Source organism: Anomalospiza imberbis, chromosome 14, assembly GCF_031753505.1.
Source record: "Anomalospiza imberbis isolate Cuckoo-Finch-1a 21T00152 chromosome 14, ASM3175350v1, whole genome shotgun sequence".
Lineage (NCBI taxonomy): Eukaryota > Metazoa > Chordata > Aves > Passeriformes > Viduidae > Anomalospiza > Anomalospiza imberbis.
Genome location: NC_089694.1, coordinates 6150780 through 6170848, shown reverse-complemented (window position 1 = coordinate 6170848; position 20069 = coordinate 6150780). Strand labels below are relative to the sequence as shown.

The window sequence follows — 20069 nt, the reverse complement described above, 5'->3', positions numbered from 1 at the left end:
ATCCATGGCTCTCCTCTGTGTCCCACATGGCTTTGCTTGCCTTGGCTCCTCAGAAATGCTGTTTTTTACATAAAGGGCCCCGTTTTGGTCCATGCCCGGGTGCAGGGTGGGCTTGGCTGTGGAAAGGGGCACAGGCAGACCTGGCTGTGCTGGATTCTCTGGTAGGAGGCAGATGGATGGGACCATGTAAGCTGACTCTGCCATTCTCATGATTGGTCTTCCACTGTGATTCAGCATCTTGACTGTCAGAGAAGAGTCTCTAATATTGCTTGAGGCCAGGTTTTTCATCCTGTTTTATAATATTCCCTGACATTTTCCACATTCCTGGCAAGGAGACTTCTGTATTTTTTTGAAATGTGCCTTCATCTCTTTGAAAAACTTTGACATCCTTTAAGACTTTTTCAAAATGCCATCGTCCTGCTGTCCTGGCATCTCCTGCTAGCTCCATAAAGAATGGGAAGCCTTGAGTTTCGACTCCAGCCCCAACATCATCTCCTTCCAGTTGGGAGATGAAGAAACAGGTGGACCATGTGCTCCTGTTTGACTCAGTGACCTCCCTAAACCTGATGTCCCTGTCTGCAGGTTTCACTGCCCCCCATGTTTTTGGGATGATACTGGGCCTGTTAGCTGAGCTTCCATCGCTGTCACAGCCTGTCAGGGCAGCGAGGTCAGACAGGCTGGGGTCCCCTCTGGGGCCTGGATCTGCAGGGCCTGACCTGCCAGGTGTGAGCTGAGGGCTGGTGGGATGTTTTCCAGTGCTGTATCCCTGGAGAGGCATGAGAGACCTATGGTGTTTCTCACTGGGAATCAGAAGCAAGGTGAGACGATGCTCAGCTCATTCTGGGAATGATTTATGCCAAAGCTCTGGTTTGGGAAGTGCAGGCACAGGGAATGTGGTTTTCATTGCAGAGACTAATCCTGTGTCAGCCACAGCTTCTTGCTTGGACCGTGCTGACCCCTCTGCTTTGGGCTGAGAGGTGAGCCATCTCCTGCTGCACGGGCAAGAAACATTCCTAGGGCAGGTGGAGCACGCTGGGCTCAGCACAAACTGGAAATTTGTAGGGAATTGGGTGATTTAATCTGGATATCTCAGATGGCAGGCACTGCTGTTCTTGTCCCTGAACCATCTTTTTAGTCCTTTTTGGTATCATGATGGACTGGGAAATTTACAATGGCCCAGCCTTGGCTGTCACTTTTCCCATCCCTCGCACACAGACCCTGCTGGCAGCTCCTGCTGTCCTGCTCCCAGAGGAGCCTCAGCCGAGGCTCACGGCCGCTGGCTTGTGTAGCTGATGTCTGATGATGAGAGGGGGTTTTTGGGGTGTCCATCCCTCTCCTCTCTCCCGGTGTCCTGCCAGAGAGCTCAGACTCCCCACCGGCCCCGCTCCCAGCGCCTGGAGCCGGCACCATGCCGCCCTGCGGGACGCTTTGCCCTTAACCCTTTATTTCTCCGCTTGGGATGGAAAGCTGCGGCTCACCTGGCGGCAGCGGGGTGCCGAGCTGGGCAGGCCGGTGCTGTGCCGTGCCGGGCAGGACGGCGGGGCTGGGAGCGGGGCCGGATGGAGCCCGCCCCGCCGCGGCGCTCAGCCCTGCGGGCCGGGATGTCCTGTTTGCCGGGGCGGCGGGGACACGTCGGCTCGGCTCGGCTCGGCACAGCCCTGCCGGGGCGGAGAACTGCAGCTCTGCCATGGAGTGCCTGTGGGAAGGTCTCTTGCCGCCAGTGGACAGTGCTGGGTGGCCGAGGAGGGCGTGAAGGAGGCTGGGGGTCATGCTGATATTTTTTTCTGCATTTGAGCCACGGGTTCCAATGAACAAAGCCGGGATTAGTATCTCCTGCCATGGTGAGTCTGCTCGTGTCCCGGCTCTGTGTTTGGATGAGAGGCTCCAGCCAGCAAACGCTCTCGGGGGAGGTGGGAAAGGCTCTAAAATGACCTTTTTTCTTGTTAGAGGTTTCTTGGAAGCCGCGTTTCCTGTGCAGCAGGGCGGTTTGCTCTGGCTCGTACACAGCGGGGCGAGGGCAGGGTTCAGAGGTGTCGCTTGTGTTGTTGTTAAGTTGTTGGGGTTTTTTTAAAAATCTTTTCTCGAAAACCTGAATTTCCTTCACCTTTTTTCCCCCCTGCTGGGGCCGGGGATGCGGCTGAGCGGGGCAGGGATGAGAACGGCGGTGGCAGTGGCAGAGCACGGGCTGGCCTCAGTGACACCGCGAGGAGCTTCTCCTTCCTCGCTCTGCTCCCCACTGGAGGGGCAGCAGGCAGAAGACACCTGCAGCCCTGGCAATATTTGGCTTTATTTCTGCCAGAGGCAGCCAAGCCGGTGCCAGCTCCTCCTGATCTCCGATTGTTTCCTGAGCCAAAATCCTTTCGTGTGAGCCGGGCCCTGGCAGGCGGTGAGTGTGGCAGCCGGCGTGGCCAGGGGTACGATGGTGCTGGTGCCAGCCGTGCTCTGGGATGTGGCATCACCTGCTGACACCAGTTCACTGATTTAAAAGCAGTTTTCAGGAGGAGGAATGAGAAAAGAGCGGGGTTTGGAGCTGTGGGGTGGAGGTGGAAATGCCCCCGGAGCTGTGGTGAGCGATGCCCAAGAGGTGCCAGTGGGTGTAGGGTGCAGCAGAAGGGAGTCCTGATGGGAGAGACCTGTGAGTCCTTCCCCTGGGCACACAGACCTGTGTCCCCCTGAGAAATGTCCCTTGGCTGCATTTTGAAGCTTGGAGTTTGGGTTATGCCCTGATGTGTGGCAGTGCCTGGAGGAGTCCCTGCATGGACAGGGGTTCTGAGCCTGCATCCCCACGGGCTGAGGGGGGCCTTGTGCTCGGCTGCACATCCAGGACTCCTTGGGGTTAAGCTCCTGAATTTTGCAGATCTTTCTGATGTGGGATGGGATTTCAGGAGTTTAGCAAGGAGCACACGCAGGCACCCGTACTTCCCCTGGGCAGCAGGGACCAGTCGATAAAACAAAGCTGAGTCTGCTGGGGAAGGAGGAAGGATCTTGTGCTGAGCTGGGAGATACTTGATTTGGGGTTACTTTGGTATTGCAAAAGGGAAGAAGAGAGCCCTAAATTAACCATTCATGCCTCTGCTGGGAATTCAGTGCCTGTTCCTTCCTGCAAGGGCTCGTGCCCATGCCAGGGCTGTGGCAGGGGCCACTGGTTGGGTGTCACAGCCATGGTTTGGGCTCCCTGTCCCTGGGGACATGTAGGGCTCCCACCAAACCTGCTGGAGCCTGAGCATTCTTCAGCTGGCAACGGGGTGGGTTTGTGATTCTGTACAACATGGAAAAAGCTGCAGCAAGACCACAAGGGAATTCTGCTCCATGGGTTCCTCTGGTAACACACGTGTTTATGCTAAATAAATGCATAAAAGTAGGAGGGAATTCCCTTGTGTATTAAGGAAGTAACTATTCTTTAGTGCCTGGATTTAGCAGTAGGAGCTGGGGGTTGTTCGTCGGCGTGGGAAGCAGGAGAGCATCTTCAGAGGTCACATCCATGGGATATACAAATGCTTCAGTGGGTGATTGGAGCTGAGAGCTCCCTGCAGAGCCAGAGCTGCTGCTGATTCTGGTTTTTTTTAGCAGAACTGTTGGTGTTTTCCTTTGGCTTGGCCTTCCTTGGCCTTTGGTGGTGGCTGGTGTTGGGTCTCGTGCAGTACTCTGGACGTTGACCTCAGTCCATGCTGGGTTTAGCGCTCTTCCCGGCGATGAAAACTGGAAATTTTTTGCTGTTGTCCATGTAAAGAAAAATGAGGTGTGATGGCTCCTCATCGGGAGGGCAGCCTGGCTGGTACCTGTGGTGGGTGTTGGATGCCAAAGCTCTCCAGCACTGCTGGCTGCCCTTGGAGTGACAGCGTCTCCTTGTCCAAACAAAGTGTGTGTGAGATCCATTGGGTGGCCAACAGGAAAACGGTGCAATTTTAGAAAGGGTGGACTACAGGATGGGCAAGATGGATTATTTTTCAGCATCTGAGTAGCTGTTTTCATCTTGCTTCTTGTGGATGCCTCATGACCGTTCTAGGCCAGGTTGGATGCGGCTTGGAGAAACCTGGGGTAGTAGAAGGTGTCCCTGCCCATGGCAGAGGGCCAGAATGAGATGATCTCTAAGGTCCCTTCCAACCCAAATTATTCTGGGATTCTCTTCTGGATTTTTCTTTCTGGCTTCAGCAAACACCAAAGAGAAAAAGAAACTTCACCCCAAGCCTAGATCCGACAGATGTGGCTGGTGGCTGTGCTGGCCCTGATAGACCTTCCTGGGGCGGTGCACAGGGTGGGCTGGAGGCAGAGACTCTCTCTCTGCTCTGAGCTTGCTTTGCCATTGCCTTTTCAGAGATGGAACCCCAGGTTCCCTCCATGCTGGGCTTGCCCTCAGACATGGGGGGCTGCTCCTGTGTGCTCTTGGTACAGTGGGACAGTCCTGCCCTCTCTGCTGTTCCTCTGGGGTCAGAGCAGCTGCAGAATTGCAGGTGGGGGAGGCAAGGACGGATCAGGGTCCTCACCTTCCTGGCCTTTGTTTCTGTTGCTCTCTTTTTCCATCCCTTGTTCTCCCCAGACATCTGCTCTGCAGCTGCAGCCCGAGCAGTGGGACGTGCAGCCCCCGAGCTGCCGCAGAGCTCCTGCTCCCGAGTGCTCTGGAGCTGCTGGGAGGAGTGTCCTGTAGGCCAAAGGGACTACAGGACTCTGAGGAGCTGCCTGGGGGAGCAGGAATCTGTAATATGCTGTAGGACACTCCTGTAGCCATCACAGCAGTGCCAGGGGACACTGACTTGGTCTCTGCTGCCAGTGTCCATCCGATGGCATGTCCCAGAGCCCTCAGTCCTTCTGGTGCATACCACGCCCCTGAGCGTGGCTGTCCCCTGTTCAACCCTGCCCTGTGGGGTCTGTGAAGATGTTTTGGTGTGAAGAAGGGACCCGGGTTAGTGATGGCCTTGGCAATGCTGGACTCGATCTGAAATGACTTTCCCAGCTTAAACCATTCCATGGTTCCATAATCCTATGCGTCATTTTTTTGTGGCTAATAGGTCTGCTTCAGCTCCTCCTTCTCATCTTTATTAAAGACAGCACTGGCTGCAACCCTGAATTTAGGTTGTTCTGAGTGATGTTTGTGGAAGCAGAGGTGTTCCCTCTGCAGGCTGGGCCCAGCTCCTCTCCCAGGTGCCTCCTGCGAGGGCAGGAGCTGCTTTTGTGTGGACGGTGCTGCAGCATCACCTCGGTTTCCTGGTGGCTGCGTTCCTGCGTTGTGCAGCACAAAGCTCTGCACGCTGTGGGCGTGAAGGCCTGGTTGAGGTTTTAGAACAGAATAAACCAGACCTGAGGCTGCTGTTGGGTTCGTTTGAGGGGAGGAAGTGAGAGCTGCCACATTCAGCTGATAAGGGTGGTCACACACAGCTCTGGAGCCCAACGGAGGGATGAGTGGGCAGAGATAAGGCAGGGGAGTGCTCTGGGGGGCTCTGATGGTGCTGCTGGGGGGTCTCTGTGCCCAGCCTGCTTGGATAATGATCCAAATCTGATCCAGACACACAACAGCTACAGTTTCCCTGCCCCATGGTGGCCAGAGGGGTTCCTGTCTAGGTTGTACCAGCCAGTATTCAGACACCATCCAGCAATTCCTGTGCAGCCTCTAGGATCATTTTTACCTCTGCATGTCCCTCATGTTCATGTTCCCAGCAGTTGTCTGGGAGAGGAGCAGGGTGGCAGAAGGCTCTGCTGCCATCCCCCCTGCCAGGTGCTGTCCCCAGGGAGTGATGCCCTTGGAGCAGGCACTTCAGGGCTGGAGGTGAAGGAGGCATTTGAGCAATTCCTGATTGGTGACATAGCAAGGAACAGTTCCCAAAGCTCGTGAGACCTATGTGAGACCTATTTACTGTGTGAAGGTTAATTATGGAAATGCGCCGTGTCTGGGAGAACATCCAAGAGCATTCCTCATTCCTGTCCATGTGCCCTGTCCATGTCTGTGCTGGCAGCTCCAAAATCTCTGCACTTTGCTGAGTGGAGCTGGCAGCTGGAAGCAGGAGGTGCCCTTGGCTGGCAGATGCCCGTGGCTGTGTGGAGCTCTGTGTGCCTCCTGCCCCAGGAGCCTGGCTGGGTGGGCAGTGAGTTCCAGCTATGCCCAGTGCTGGGGAGGGCACCATGGAGGCTTCCTCAAAGCCCCCTGAGAGGGTCTGGGATTGGCCCTTGGCTGCTGTGGGAGAGATGCTCACTGCCCTGCCTCAGGAAGGCAGCTCTGATTTCTCCAGGCAGTGTCAGTCCCTCTGTCCCTGGTACCTTTGGCATGAGCAGGGTACACCTTTCCCATGGGACACCCGCTCCAGCTCCTCATGTTCTCAAGCAGTGAAGGCACATCCCCCTGGTTCAGGAGAGGTGTTGGGACTTTCTATCATTCCTGTAAAAAGCAGGCAAGAAACTTCTGCTTATAGCTGGGAAGGAAAGTCCCTGTTGTAGGCAGTTTTACTTTCAGGCAGGATGGAAAGAAATCACACCAACACGAAAGCAAAAAGAGTAATTTTCTCCCCTTGGTGCTGGGGTTGAAGCTTCCCCCGCAGTGCCAGGCAGCTGCTTCCAGCTTTCCATGAGGTAATGACCAAGCAATTTTGTGGCGGGGTTTTCTCCTCACACACTAATTGGCTGTGTGGGACGTTTTATAGGGATTTGGAACCTTGCTGTGGGAAGCTGAGAGCCTGGCCTGGGACTTCTTGTCAGTTTTGATTGTTAAAGTGAAAGTGCAGAGCTGGGGTTCTGGGAAGTGGCCTTCCTGCCTGTAATTCTGCTGGCCTCCAGTGCTCCAGGTTGCTTATTTTAGAGCTTTTATGGAATGTCCTGGGCTTTTCCCTTTTTTCCTGGTCCACGCCTATTCCAGGCCAGGGTGGGGTGGATGGAACACCAAAAGCACTTGAGAGGGAGCTATCAGGCTCCAGACACCCACAGCCAGGAGCCATTCCTGCTGGAGTGACCAGTGGCTGCCCAAGGGAAATGCCACAGTGCAGTGACTGCAAGAAGGGGATTCGGGAACTTTGTCCTTTTTTCTCCACTTCAGTGTTGGTTTTCATCCTTTTCTTCTGGAACAATGGGAACACCTTCCTTCGTTTTTGATTTCCACCCCTTCCTGGGGGTGTTGGGAGGTCAGGCTGGGGGGGCTGGACCCACTCAGGGCATTTCTGATGGACGATGGTGGCACTTGGGTTACAGTCTCTGCCCCTTGCTGGGTGCAGGGCATGGGAGAGCTCCTGTGGAAACCTTTTCCTTGGAAAACTTCATCCAGCCTCAACAGCTGCTGGACAAGGGCAGAGACTTTGCTGGGGGAGGATTCTCTGGTGGCTCATAGGATTGTGCACCACTGGGAGCTTTTTCCACTGAAGGTGTTGGTGCTGGTTTCCCCCGTAGGGTTGTCCAGGCATTTCCTGAGGGCTCATCTTCCATGGAGAGCTTCCATAATGGGGCTGCTGGTCTACCTTCCCTGCCTGTAGTCAGGAAGCTGGTAGGACTTATCCCCTTGTTTCTCAGGGATGCATGGACTCTGCCTGTACCCTCTGCCTGCTCCTCCTGCTATACAACTGGAGTGGGACGATTTCTGCACCATTTAAACCACAGATCTCAAAGATATTGAGTTGCTATAAGCTCCTGGAAATTGTTTTCTGACCAGTGGAGGCAAGGAGACCCTGTTTGTGCCCTGCTGAGGGTGGACGTAGTTCTTGATGAGCCTGCATTAGACATGAGAGAATCCTGGCATCTGGAGATGTTGGGAACCCATCTCTGTGGCTGCTGCCTGGGGCTCAGGCTGAGCTGGGGGGAGGGTGGAGGGTCTCTGGGCAGCAATCCCTGGGCTCAGGACCCATCACCCTGCCCGACAGTGAGGCTCCTGAGAGGTGACAGGGAGGGCTGGGAACACGGCTGGAGTGGGTGACCCTGTGCCCAGCGTCCGGCCGTGCCCCACGGCAGGAGTGTTTGCCTGCCCGGCCTTTCCTGCACTTCCCTGGGAAAGCACGTCCATGGGAAGGGCGGGAAGAGGAGGAAGCTGGCTGCTGGCTCCCTCTGGGACAGGACACTTGGAAACCTTTTCTGTGACAGCACTTCTACATGAGGAGGGCTCAGCCTGGGCTGGTCAAACATCCCCCTGCTCTAGGGGGGCTTCTCCCTGTTTGAGGGGCTCTGGGGGGATGCAGGACTTGCCACAGCAGGCAGAGCCTGGGACCTGGCTCCCGGAGAGGAGAGGTGGAGGTTTGGAGCCCTGGCCCCCTGCCAGCCCGTGCGTGGGGAGGCGGCGGAGGGAAGGAAATGTCGTGCTCTGACTCCGCATTTCCACCACGATGATGGGTGGCGGAGCCCAGTCCTGCACAGAGCATCCTGCTGCAGTCCTGGGCTGTGGCTGCTCCCGGCCTGGTGGGGTGGCCGTGGTCACGCTGGGTGTCACCAGGCTCCAGCGTGGCCCCAGTCAGTGCCCGGCCATGCTCTGGTACCAGCTGAGCCCCGCTGCGGGCAGGGGTAAGCTCAGCCACGGCCCTGCTCCTGCTGCCCTCCGCCAGACCCATCCCTGGGGCAGGATCCATGGCACAGGTGGGAGATTGGTGTTTTTGCTCATGGCTTGGGGCACACAGAGCTGTGGTTGCTGGCTGGGATTGGCCCCATGGAATTCCCACTGGGAGCAGAGTCAGGCAGGAATGGGAACTGGCAGGTCGGTTGGCAGGGGCTGTGGGAAATGCCTGTCCCTGGGTCCTGCCCACTCCAGGAGTGTGGGAGGGATCTGCTTCCAGAGCTGGCATGGCCAGAGAGCATTTCCAGAGACCACCAGTCTTGGTGCCCTCCTGCTGGACAGATGCAGCCATGGGGTGCCCTCCCCACGGGGTGTTGGGTTCTTTGGGAGGGAGATGTGGTGCTCCACATGGACCAGTTCACCCAGGATAGCTCCAGGGTCTATCCCAGTTTCCACTGGGATTGCTGGGTCTGAGCCCTGGAGGGGGCAGAGGGGTCAGCCCTGGGTTTTGGCAGGACTCATGGCACGGTTAATGACAGCTGTGCGGTTTGGACCCAGATCCAGACACTCATTCCAAAACTTCTTCCCAAAACTTGCCAAGTATTTGTGTCCAGGGCTTTGGCTTAGTCCTGTCCTGAATTGCGCTGTTTATTTGGAGCTTTTTTTTTTTTGCTTCTGTAAGTTTGGAATCGGGAATGCAAACTGTAGCCAGAGCTCTGGGCTGAGGCAGTGGGCGGATGGGGATGGAATCAGGGTATTCCAGTGCTGGGTGGGTCTGGCCTCAGCACACTCTGTGCCGGGTGCTGCCTCCAGGAGGGACAGATCAGACCCTGAGGCTGCCAAGGCATTTTCTACCCTTGAGGTCAAATGTTGTCACCCTCAGCAGCAGAAATGTCATCGGGACGATGGGTGCTGACACTTGGCAATGACTTGCTGTGGCTGCGGGAGCTCTGGGCTCTTTTCCCTCAGTTACTCTAAACTGGAGGAATTTCCCAGGAAATACTACTGGCTGCTGAATGAGCTCATGTGGGCAATGGTGATCCCTGTGTGAGGGGTGGGACCCAGCTGGGCGAGGGGTGAAGAACCCCACCAGGGATTTGGTGCTGACGGGGATGAGCACCAGCTTGAAAAAAGAGGTGGAGAGGGCTGGCTAGTGGGAAGGAGGTGGGGAGGAAGGGCTCCTTTGGCAGCCTTTGCTTGGGGATGTTTGCAGAAGTGATCAGGGCTGAGCTTTGACGAGCTCTGAACTGATGATTACAAAGAAAGATCTTCCTCTCCTGCCTGGCTAAGAACTGTGTTTGGTTTGGTAGGTTCAGAAACAAAACGTTTCATCAGAAAGTTAAAACTGCATCTTGTGTCCCTGTCCTTCAGGCGGCATCACTGTCACCTCCTGCTCTTTGCCTAGTGCTGGCAGAGCTGCAGCTGAGCTCTGTCTGCCCAGGACCCTGCTGCTGGTGGGACCCCTGGCTCTGCAGCCACACATGTCCTCTGCTCTGTGCACATGGAGCATGGGCTTGGTGTCAGGGCTCCGGGGGTGTGGGCTGTGTTCTCAGGGCGTTGCTGCTGCTGGCGGGATGCTCAGGCTGGTTCTTTGCTTTCTTACAGAAATCGAAGCCAAGAAAGCGTGTGACTGGCTCCGGGCAGCGGGATTCCCCCAGTATGCCCAGCTGTACGAAGGTGAGAGCTGCCTCCTGCCACTGACCCTGCTCTGTACCTGCTCAGAGCCTCTATCTCATCCAGATTCCAAGAGGGGCTGCAGGGACAGCGCCCACAGCTCCAGGGAGAGGAGGGGACAGAAAGGATTGTTCACTGATTATATGATTGTTTGTTACACTTTGAGCCCTTGGCCACGGCCTGGAGAACCAGCCAGTTAGCTTCCCTGCATTCCTGAACTTTTCCCCTTCAGGCAGGGCTCTGAGGAATCCTGGGGTGGCTGCTTTGGCCAAGGGCAGCCAGGCTTTGGAGAGCCATCAGCTCTGAAGTGGTTCAGGGAGTGTTTGCCGTGGGTGGGAGCATAGGGGCAGCCAGTGTAGGTAATGTGGAGAGCGAGCATGTTCTTCCTCCTTTTGTCCCTCCCCACTCCCACAACCCCTGCCCTGCTCCAGCCTGTCCTTCCTTAGCACTCATCGAGCCCTGCCTGGAGCAGACCATGTCCCTGTGCCTCCCCAGGCACGGGCATTCCCTGGCCAACATTCCTACTCCCAGCTCCTGTGCCAGGCGCCCAGGGCGGTGGCAGGGTAGCTGTGGTGGTGGCTCTAGCCTCAGGCTCGGCTGTGTTTTCTCAGACCATGGGGGGATCCTGGTCCGGCTGGTGCGAGGAGTGGCGGCTGCAGCCGGCCCCGTCCGGCTGGACAATAGCGGGAAGCGGGGCTCCGGCGGCCGCAGCCATGGCCATTGTTCACCCGGGCACTTCCCCCGCCCCCTGCAGCACCAGCTCCCGGTGATGGTTTTATGAGCAGCCTGTTTGCTGCCAGTGCCTATTTTGGGGGGCAGGCCCCACGTGCAAGGACAGGCCGGGTTCCTGCTGGGATACCCAGCCCCAGGTGTTGGCCCCAGACAGTGCTCACAGCTGGGCAGCGAGGAGCGTTGCTGCAGTCTGTGAATCAACCAGCCCTTCTCCAGCCTCTGTCCATAGAACTTTCCACATCCTCCAAGTGTTTCCCTCTGCTTCCCTTCCCGTGGTGATCACACTCCATGGCTTCATGAACAGCTGGATTGAGACCCTTGGGGCTGAAGGTCCAGGTCCCACATGCACGATCCCAGCAGAGCTGTCTCTGCACAGGGATGAGCAGGGAACTGAATGGAGGCCCTTGGGCACCTTATCACCCTCACCTAACATACCTGGGAAGAGCCGTGCCCAGGGACCCTGGGCATGCACCCTGGGCATGCACCACCTCCAGGTCATCTCCAGCCACTCCGACCTCTCCTTCTCTTCCCATGCCCACTGCTGCCCTTTGCCCCTGATGGAGCAGCTGGCTTGGGATCTGCCACTGATGTCACTTCCTTCCCCAGAGTCATCATTCCCTCTTGACATCAGTGCTGTGAAGAAGGACCACAGCTTCCTGGACCAGGATTCCCTCAAATCCCTGTGCAGGTAATGCTCCCCTGCCCCTCCTCTCATGGAATCAGCACAGGGATGTGGCATAGACAGGGTCAGCGGCCCAGGCTGAGGGGATGGTGGGCTCAGGGGGTGCCTGATGGGGTGATGGGCTTAGTAGGGTGCCTGCCTTGACCTTGGCTGGGCTCAGAGTCTGCTCCAGCACTGTCACTCCCTCTGCAGTGAGGACTCAGTAGTTCAGATCAGGGAACATTGCTGGTGTTGGGTGGTTCCAGGGAAACAAGAGGTTTTTATGCTCCATGTGATGCTGGTCGTCCCAGTACCAGGCACTGCAGCCCGGCCGTGTGTTTCCACCTGGGCATGGCGCTGCTGCAGCTGCAGGCTGGAGAGCTGCCCAGGGGTGTTGTGCAGGGAGCAGCATCTGGGGGACCTGGGCAGAGCAAGGCTGGCACCCAAAGCGGGGCACTGACCGCATGGTCAGTCTGGATGGGCCATGTGTCACTCGGTGCTGCGGGTGACTCAGCCCCACCTTGGTTCTCCGGATGTGTCATCACAGCCATGTCCCTGCACTGGCTCCACGATGTCCCTCCCACCCAGAATAGAGAAGAGGTGGGAACAGGGTCTGTTTCCTATTTGTTTCCCAGCAGAGAGGCTGCTGTGCTGGGCAGAAGGGGATCCCCGTGCCATTTCCTGGGATAAGTGAGGCAGGAGGTGATGAGAGGTCTCTGCCTGTTCCTCCCTCTCTGAGCTTTCAAGTCCTTTAGTCATTCTGTGTCTGGGGCACAGGAGCTTCTGAGGTGATTTTGCTTTAGTAGCCTGGAGCAGACCACCCCTGCCCACTTGCAGAACTGGTGGCCCCAGCAGCTGCCATGGGCATTGCTGGTTCAGGCTACCATCTACTGGGATTGTCCCCTTGTTAGTCAGGTGTCCCTCTGACTGCAGACCCAAAGCAACGGGTGACAGGCACAGCCAAGGCTCTAAGGCAGGAAAATCAAAAGAAGCCAAAGCCATCCCTGTGACTGCAGCAGGGCTGTGACAGGGGCTGGGACCAGGGTAAAGCCACTCTGTTTCTTGCAGGAGGCTGATGACCCTGAACACCTGTGCCTCCATGAAGCTGGATGTTCACTTTCAGCGTAAACAGGTACGTCCTGGCTGCTCGAGGCAGGTGAGGGGCTGAGGGGTGCAGGGGATCATGTGCTCGATGGTGGGGCAGTGTCCTGGTGAGCTCTGGGATTGTCCTGGGCACAGAGTGGCTCCTGGAGGCCTCCAGGACTGCCAAAGGGGTCCCGAGCTGGTTTAAGGGGTGACAATGCTGTTCTCCTCCCCACCTGGGGCCATGCTGGTGACCATGCCCCACTGAGGTGGGGGGATGTGCTGACCCTCCTTGGCTTCAACTGATTGATCATCCCCTGTTCTCAACTGCCCACAGAATGAAGACTCTGAGGAGGAAGACCAGTGTGCCATCAGCAGCCGGTGGGCCTTCCAGAGGGACAGCAAAAGGTGGTCACGGGTGGGGTCCGCCGATGTCCTGTCCCAGGGCTCGGAGGCCCTGAGCTGCACCATGCGCCCGGTGTCCAGCCGTGAGAGCGTCCTCACGGACCTCAGCACCAACCCTGAGGCCACATCCCTGCACAGCACGGGCAGTGTGGGCAGCGTGGGTGGCACGGGTGGCACGCTGGGCACTGCAGCTGTGCCATCTGAGCCCCCGTCCCCTCTCCGTGCCGCTGCCACCGCCTCCAGCTGCAGCCAGAGCGAGAGTTCTGCGCCGGAGCAGCCCTCGGGCCAGGGAGAGGGCTCTAAGGAGAAGCTGAAGAAGCGGCGGTCGCGAAGCTTCCTGAAGCGGATCGAGTCCCTGCGGAGGAAGGACAAGGAGAAAGCCACCCCAGACAGGAGGGTGGCTCCACACAGCAGTGCCACTCTCCCACCAGGATGGGGCTCTCTGAAGAGTGATGGGGACCTTGCAGCCACCAGGACCAACTCCTCTAAAAGAGGGACACCTGCCCCTTTTCACAGCAAAAAACACTTCTTCTCGGTATCATACAGGACTAACCGCCTGCTCGGCCCCGGGGGCACCAAGGGCAGCTCTGACCCCAAACGCAGTGGAGTCTACCTGGAGGATTACGACACAAACACAGCCGCTGCTGCCGGTGGTGCCTGGGCCGCTGCCGAGTGCCAGCGCCAGGCTCGCCATGGCGATTGCCTGGTCTATATCCCCTGTGACCACAAGCCCGGCACCTTCCCCAAATCCCTGTCCATCGAGAGCTTGTGTCCCCTGGCTGGCAGCTCCCTGAGCCACTGGAACGCAGGGAGCGCGGCCGTGGGGCTGGGCAGGGGTGGCAGCAGCAGCAGTGCGGAGGGCTCGTCCTCCCCGAGGGGCTTTGCCCGACGGCGCCGGGGCTCCTGCAGCTCCCTGGGCAGCCGCATCAGCGTCTACGACAACGTGCCGGACTTCGGCAGCAGCGAGGATTTCTGCAAGGACGGGGAGGTCACCTACGAGAACCTCGACGACATCCTGCAGCACGTGTGGGGGCTGCAGCAGAAGGTGGAGCTCTGGTGTAAAGCCATCTCCCCTGGCCTGGATGGGGAGGAAGGGGGCGAGGAAGAAGAGGATGAGGAGGAGTCGGACTCGGGAGGGGAGCCCTCCAACCTTCATTTCGAAGAACAGTCCATGTCGGATGTTGGCACCTCTGCCAGTGACTTTGGTAGCACTGGGAACTCCCTCAACGAAGCTGAAGAGATCGAGACACGGGAGCGCCGGGATTCGGGGGTGGGAGCATCTCTCACAAGACCCTGCAGGTATCACAGAATCCCGAGGTGGTTTGGGTGGGAAGGGACCGTGGAGACGATCTCGTTCCATCTTCACGCTATGGGCAAGGACACTTTCCACTAGACCATATTGCTTCAAACCCCGTCCAGCCTGGCCGTGAACACTCCCAGGAACGGGGCTGCTGCAGCCGGGAGGGTTGCACAGCCCGTGGGTCTGGGGAGCAGCACCCGATCCCGTCCTCGGGGGCTGGATAATCGCCTCTTCCCGGGAAGGCAGAAGCGGGCGGAGGGAGGGGAGTGCAGCGGAGCCGCACGGTGCGGGCAGGGGAGCGCAGCGCGGGGCGCTGGTGCGCTCTGGTGGCCGCAGGACACCGCTGCCAGCACTGTCTGCCTGCACAGACCCGTGATTAAAAGGTTTTTCATTAACGAATAACAAGTGTAAACGCAGCGGGCAGGTGCCTCCCCTGTGCCAGTATTCCCTGGGGCTCTCTCCAGGAGACCTACGGCTGGTGCCGAGTTCTCTGGCTTTGCTCACCCAGTTCGGCTGGTGCCGAAGGGTGATGTGGCAGTAACCATGAAGGAGTGGAGAGCAGTGGGGGTTTCCTTAGCTGGGAATGTCCCGTGTGTCCCCAGAAAACTACGTTGGCACAGCTTCCAGAACTCGCACCGGCCCAGCCTGAACTCGGCCTCGCTGGAGATCAACCGCCAGTCATCGGCCCAGCTCAACCTGCTCCAGAAGTGCTCCCTGCTCCGGCTCACAGCCATCATGGAGAAGTACTCCGTGCCCCACAAGCAGGCCTGGACGTGGTGAGCTGGGGCGAGGGGGACCACAGGCTGCAGCTCATGCTGTGTCCCCAGCCTGGGGCAGCTTCAGGGTGTGGAGGGGGAAGAGCTAAACCAAGGGCTGTCTGCTCTGGCAAGTGTGAGCAGGGGCTGAGCACCAGGCTCCTGGCATCACCCTGGCTTCCAGAGGGCTCCTGGCATCGTCTGCCACTGTGGGGGCTGCAAGTGTTTGTGGGGCATTAAAAGTGCTGCAGCAACATAAGAGAGTGGGACAGTTGTTTCTTTTCATAGCCAAGTATGAAAATACTAGCTTAATAAAAGGTGCCGCCATTCCTGCTAGGAAGCTGCCTTGCTTGTATTCCAAATACTGCAGAAATGTGTGTGTGTGTGTGTGTGTGTGTCTGTTTCCAGGGTTCTGCTCTCTCTGTGAGGGGGGTGCTGAGGGCATTGATCATTGCACTGATGTCTCTCTGTCCCACTCTGCAGGACTGTCCCCAAATTCATGAAGCGGAGTAAAGTCCCTGACTACAGGGACAAGATGGTTTTTGGGGTGCCACCCATTGTCAACGTGCAGCGGACGGGGCAGCCCCTGCCCCAGAGCATCCAGCAGGCCATGCGCTACTTGCGCAGCCAGTGCCTGGACCAGGTGAGGCTGCGGCTGCTGGGCAGTAGCACTGGGATTTGGGGGAAAAAAAAAGCTTTAGGGGTCCTGTTGTTCACCTCTTGTGGTGTGTGCTGAAGTGGGAGGGTGGGATCGTCCATGGGAGCCCAGCAGCAACCCCGTGGCTGTCCCTCACTCAGTGTCTCCTCTGGCTTCAGGGATGATCCCTTTGGGGAGAGAGAGTCTTTGCCTGTCCCACAGGTGCCCCCCCAGGCCGGTGCCCGCTCACCCCCGCTATGCTCTGGCAGGTTGGCATTTTCCGAAAGTCCGGGGTGAAGTCCCGGATCCAGGCGCTCCGGCACATGAATGAGACCAGCCCCGACAACGTCGACTACTCGGGGCAGTCGGCGTACGACGTGGCCGACCTGCTGAAGCAATACTTCCGTGACCTGCCCGAGCCCATCTTCACCAGCAAGCTGACGGACACCTTCCTGCAGATCTACCAGTGTAAGGGCAGGGCTGGGGGCAGCTCAGGGTCTTTGGGGTGAGGGGTCCCTCTGTTTGGATGGAGGGGACGGGTGGTGGCTGTGGGGACGCCCCGCTGACGCTGCCCCATGGCCGCAGTCGTGTCCAAGGAGCAGCGGCTGCAGGCGGTGCAGGCCGCCATCATCCTCATGCCGGACGAGAACCGGGAGGTGCTGCAGACCCTGCTCTACTTCCTAAGCGACATCGCCTCGGCTGAGGAGAACCAGATGACGGCTGGGAACCTGGCTGTGTGCCTGGCCCCCTCCATCTTCCACCTCAACGTGTCCAAGAAGGAAAGCACATCGCCCAGGTAAGGGCGGGCTGAGCCCCAGCTCCCCAGTGCTCCTTCTCTGCCTGCTGTCGGAGGGGTCCAGCAGGGGATGGTGAGACATGGGGGGGCTGTTGGCTCTGCTCTGTGGCACAAATGAGGGGGTCTAGAGGTCCCCACTGGTGCCAACACTACTTGATCCCCCACAGGGCCATACACAAGAGGGGCACCATGGGGAAGCCGGACCAGAAGGACCTCAATGAGAACATGGCTGCCACGCAGGGGCTCTCCCACATGATCAGCGACTGCAAGAAGCTCTTCCAGGTGGGTGGCAATGGTGTCCCAGCCCAGCGCTGCCTGTGTGAGGTGTGACCTTGCTGGCAGGTGTTGGTCCTGGGGCAAGCTGAGGGCATCCTTCCCTCAGTGGGACAGCAGCCAGCAGCCATTCACCCTGGAGCCAAGCCCAGCTATGTCCTGGGACAGGAGGTGGTGCAGGCTGTATGTCCATCCTCCCCACTCCCTGGGGAATGACTTTCGGTTCTCTGTGCATCCAGGACCACTCACAAAGTCCCCACAGGATCTCTCTGCCTCATTGAACATCTGTGTGCTTTTGGCTTACAGGTCTCCCATGACATCTTGCTGCAGCTGAGCAGCTCCTATATGGCTGCAGATGCTTATCCCCACCCCTTGGCTGACTTGGTGTGCCAGGGAGAGAGCAAGGATTTACACTCCTACTTTGAGCAGAGTGTCCAGAACCTGCTCAAAGAGTCATCAGAGAAATTCAAGGGATGGCTGAACACGCCAGGGCCCCTGAACACAGAGCTGTCCTGCAAAAAGGTAAATGCCACCGTGTGACGGGGCTTGAGGACATGCAGGGAAATGTGTATGGGGTGACCTCTCCAGCAGCCAGAGCAGGTCCCACCCCATCCCTCACTAGCCAGCAGATGGGACTGTGCTGCTCTATGGCAGTGGGAGCCATCAGTGAAGCTGCTCAGGGGTTCGCACTGGGGTCCTGTGGGACAGTCTGTGTGACCCTCACCTCGTCCCCTCAGGTTGGGGATGGGCACCCTCTGCGCCTGTGGAAGGTCTCCACGGACGTCGAGGCCCCTCCTGCCACGGTGCTGCACCGGGTGCTGCGGGAGCGTCACCTGTGGGACGAGGACCTGCTGCAGAGCAGGGTGGTGGAGGCACTGGACAAGGACATGGAGCTGTACCACTACGTGACGGACAGCATGGCCCCGCACCCGCGCAGGGACTGCATGGTGCTCCGGTGAGGGCGGCCGGGACCCGCGGGGGGTTTGGGCGCAGTTGGGTGCATCCCCTCTGCTCCAGCCCCATCTCTTCCTCCTTTCCCGGGCTGTGCGGGGCCCTGCTGTCCCATCCCGCTGTGGCCCCGCGGTGGGCACGCAGTGACCGCTGCTCTGTCGCAGGCGCTGGCGCACGGACCTGCCGCGGGGAGCCTGCCTGCTCAGCTCCCTCTCGGTGGAGCACGACAAGGTGCCGGTGGAGGGAGGTGTCAAGGCCATCGTGCTGACGTCCCAGTACCTCATCGAGCCCGGCGCCATGGGCCGCTCCCGAGTGACCCATATCTGCAGGGCTGACCTGAGGTAACGGGACCCTCCGGGGCGGGGATGGAGCAGCAGGATGTGCTGCTCCATGATACTGCCAGGGTCTCTCCTGCCCACTCACCCCCTCCTGCCTCTTCCCTTCTCCAGGGGCCGGTCTCCCGAGTGGTACAACAGGGTCTTTGGCCACCTCTGTGCCATGGAGCTGGCGAGGATCCGAGACTCTTTCCCAGCCTTGAGTCCCACCGGCCCCGAGACAAAGATTTGAGGCACCAGGAAGATGCTCTGTCCTTTCAGACATGGACTTGCCATTGGATCCGGCCTGGGGCTCTCAGCAGGAAGCACGGTGTGGTGCAGTGCCTGTGGAGGGGGAGACAGAGGCACATATTTGTAAATGTCCTTTCACCCTGGACTGGGCAGTCCCGTGCCACGGCTCAGGTGCTGTGGGGCAGGGTGGCTACAGAGGGGAAGCCGTGGTGTCCCGCGGGAGAGGTGGAAGAGCAAAGGGCAAGAGTGGCCATGGGGTGACCCCTGAATGCAGCCTGGGGCAGGAACTGGGACCCCCACGCTAGCCAGGAGCAACAGCAGGGGTGAAGGAGCGTGGAGTGAGGCGGGAGGAGCGAGCGGGGAAAATGGGGCCGCGTCCGCAGGTCGCAGTGCAGGGTTGGAAAGTGGAGGGTGGGCAGTGAAGGGGGGATTGTGTGTGTGGTGTCACCCGGTGCGGACAGCCAGGGAGTCACTGTGTGGTAGTGGAAGAGGCTGCTGATCTGGGAGGAGGGGGCTGTCTATAGATACATAGGTGCCAGCCCCTGTCGAGGGGCAGATGGAACCTGTTGCAGCATTGGTGCTGAGTTCATGGAAGAAGCAGCCCTGTACTCCTGTGCCTTGCTCTTCCTTGGCTAAAAGCCCTCTCTCTGCCCTGGATATCACTGAGAGGAGGAGTGGATGGATCATGCTCCAAGCCAAAGCCGTCCTCAACCAGCTGACCTTTTATTTGCATGGGACGGGACATTGCTGGAGCCCTGGAGCAGCTGCACCTGGGTGGGAACGGGCAAAGCCTGGAAAGAGGCATCGAGGTGGGGAGGGACTCCCCACACCAGCTCCCCCTTTGTGCTGCCCTCAGTGTTGAGGGCTGTACCCGGAGAGGGAGGGGGATGGCAGCAGGGGCAGTTGTTTGGGATTCACCCCTCTTTGGGCAGCTACACATGGCCCATGCCCACGTGCTCCCTGCAGAGACACCTGTTCCCCTTTCCACCCCTTCCTTCTCTTCATGAAGGAACTGTTCACTGGAGCTGTCAGCACCCAGGAGATGACCTGGTTTCTCCATTCAGGCAGGGACCCAAATTCCCAAATGTCGTTCCAACGGGAAGGCAACACGACCCATGAGCTAGGGACCCCCAGTGTCAGTTTGGCCATAACTGTCTGTCTTTTGGTAAAAAGAAAAGCACAAGTCAGCCTCTACTCTGTGTTTTTATATATATGTATTTTACATACATATATATATATATATATATATATATATATATATAAAAATATAACTAACATGTGGGGGAGTGAATTTTCTCCTGATATTTTTTTAAAGTGTTTCTTTTTTTTTTTCTATCTATAAATACTTGTACAGGTGGAATATTAATATATAACTCTGGTGGCAGATCTCAGCGCCAGGTGATGCTCGCTTAGAGCTGGGTATTTTGTATTTAAGGGACTTGTCTTTTGTATCATATGAAACTGCAGCAGTTGTTTGACTTGGATTGGGGCTGCTCTTCCCATCCGTGCAATTAATAAAGTACTAACAAGATCTGCTGGCTGATGAGGAAACCTCCATGTTCAGGGCTTCTCCAGCACTGGAGGAGCAATGCTGAGCAATGTGTGGCCTTGGGGCAGCCCCTGTGTGGGTGAAGAGACTCAAACCCAGCATTTTCCATATCCAGCTGTGCTCCAGGGCCTTGCCGGGGTTTGGAGCTCTCCTGGCATTGCCACCTGCAGCAGGGAGAGCACCTTGAGGAGGAAGATGAGCATCCAGCATCAGTGATACCAATGAAGAAGAACCA

General features: G+C 57.9%; 1 protein-coding gene across 4 annotated transcripts in view; it reads left to right on the top strand.

The window, feature by feature from the left end:
• STARD8 (StAR related lipid transfer domain containing 8) overlaps positions 1-19816 on the top strand; it is a 41676-nt gene extending 21860 nt beyond the window's left edge. For 2 of the 4 annotated variants that reach the window (XM_068204631.1, XM_068204630.1), the window contains 13 exons: positions 10058-10129; positions 11465-11546; positions 12588-12651; positions 12940-14306; positions 14910-15083; positions 15546-15705; positions 15969-16167; positions 16285-16495; positions 16663-16777; positions 17075-17290; positions 17506-17723; positions 17884-18060; positions 18169-19816. In XM_068204631.1, the coding sequence (XP_068060732.1) occupies positions 10058-10129; positions 11465-11546; positions 12588-12651; positions 12940-14306; positions 14910-15083; positions 15546-15705; positions 15969-16167; positions 16285-16495; positions 16663-16777; positions 17075-17290; positions 17506-17723; positions 17884-18060; positions 18169-18286 (3173 nt within the window). In that variant the 3' untranslated portion in view covers positions 18287-19816. Of the gene's footprint in view, positions 1-1626; positions 1842-8323; positions 8536-10057; positions 10130-11464; positions 11547-12587; positions 12652-12939; positions 14307-14909; positions 15084-15545; positions 15706-15968; positions 16168-16284; positions 16496-16662; positions 16778-17074; positions 17291-17505; positions 17724-17883; positions 18061-18168 lie in introns of those variants that run through there. The other 2 variants (XM_068204632.1, XM_068204629.1) reach the window with 2 other exon arrangements.
• The last annotated feature ends 253 nt before the right edge of the window (positions 19817-20069 follow it).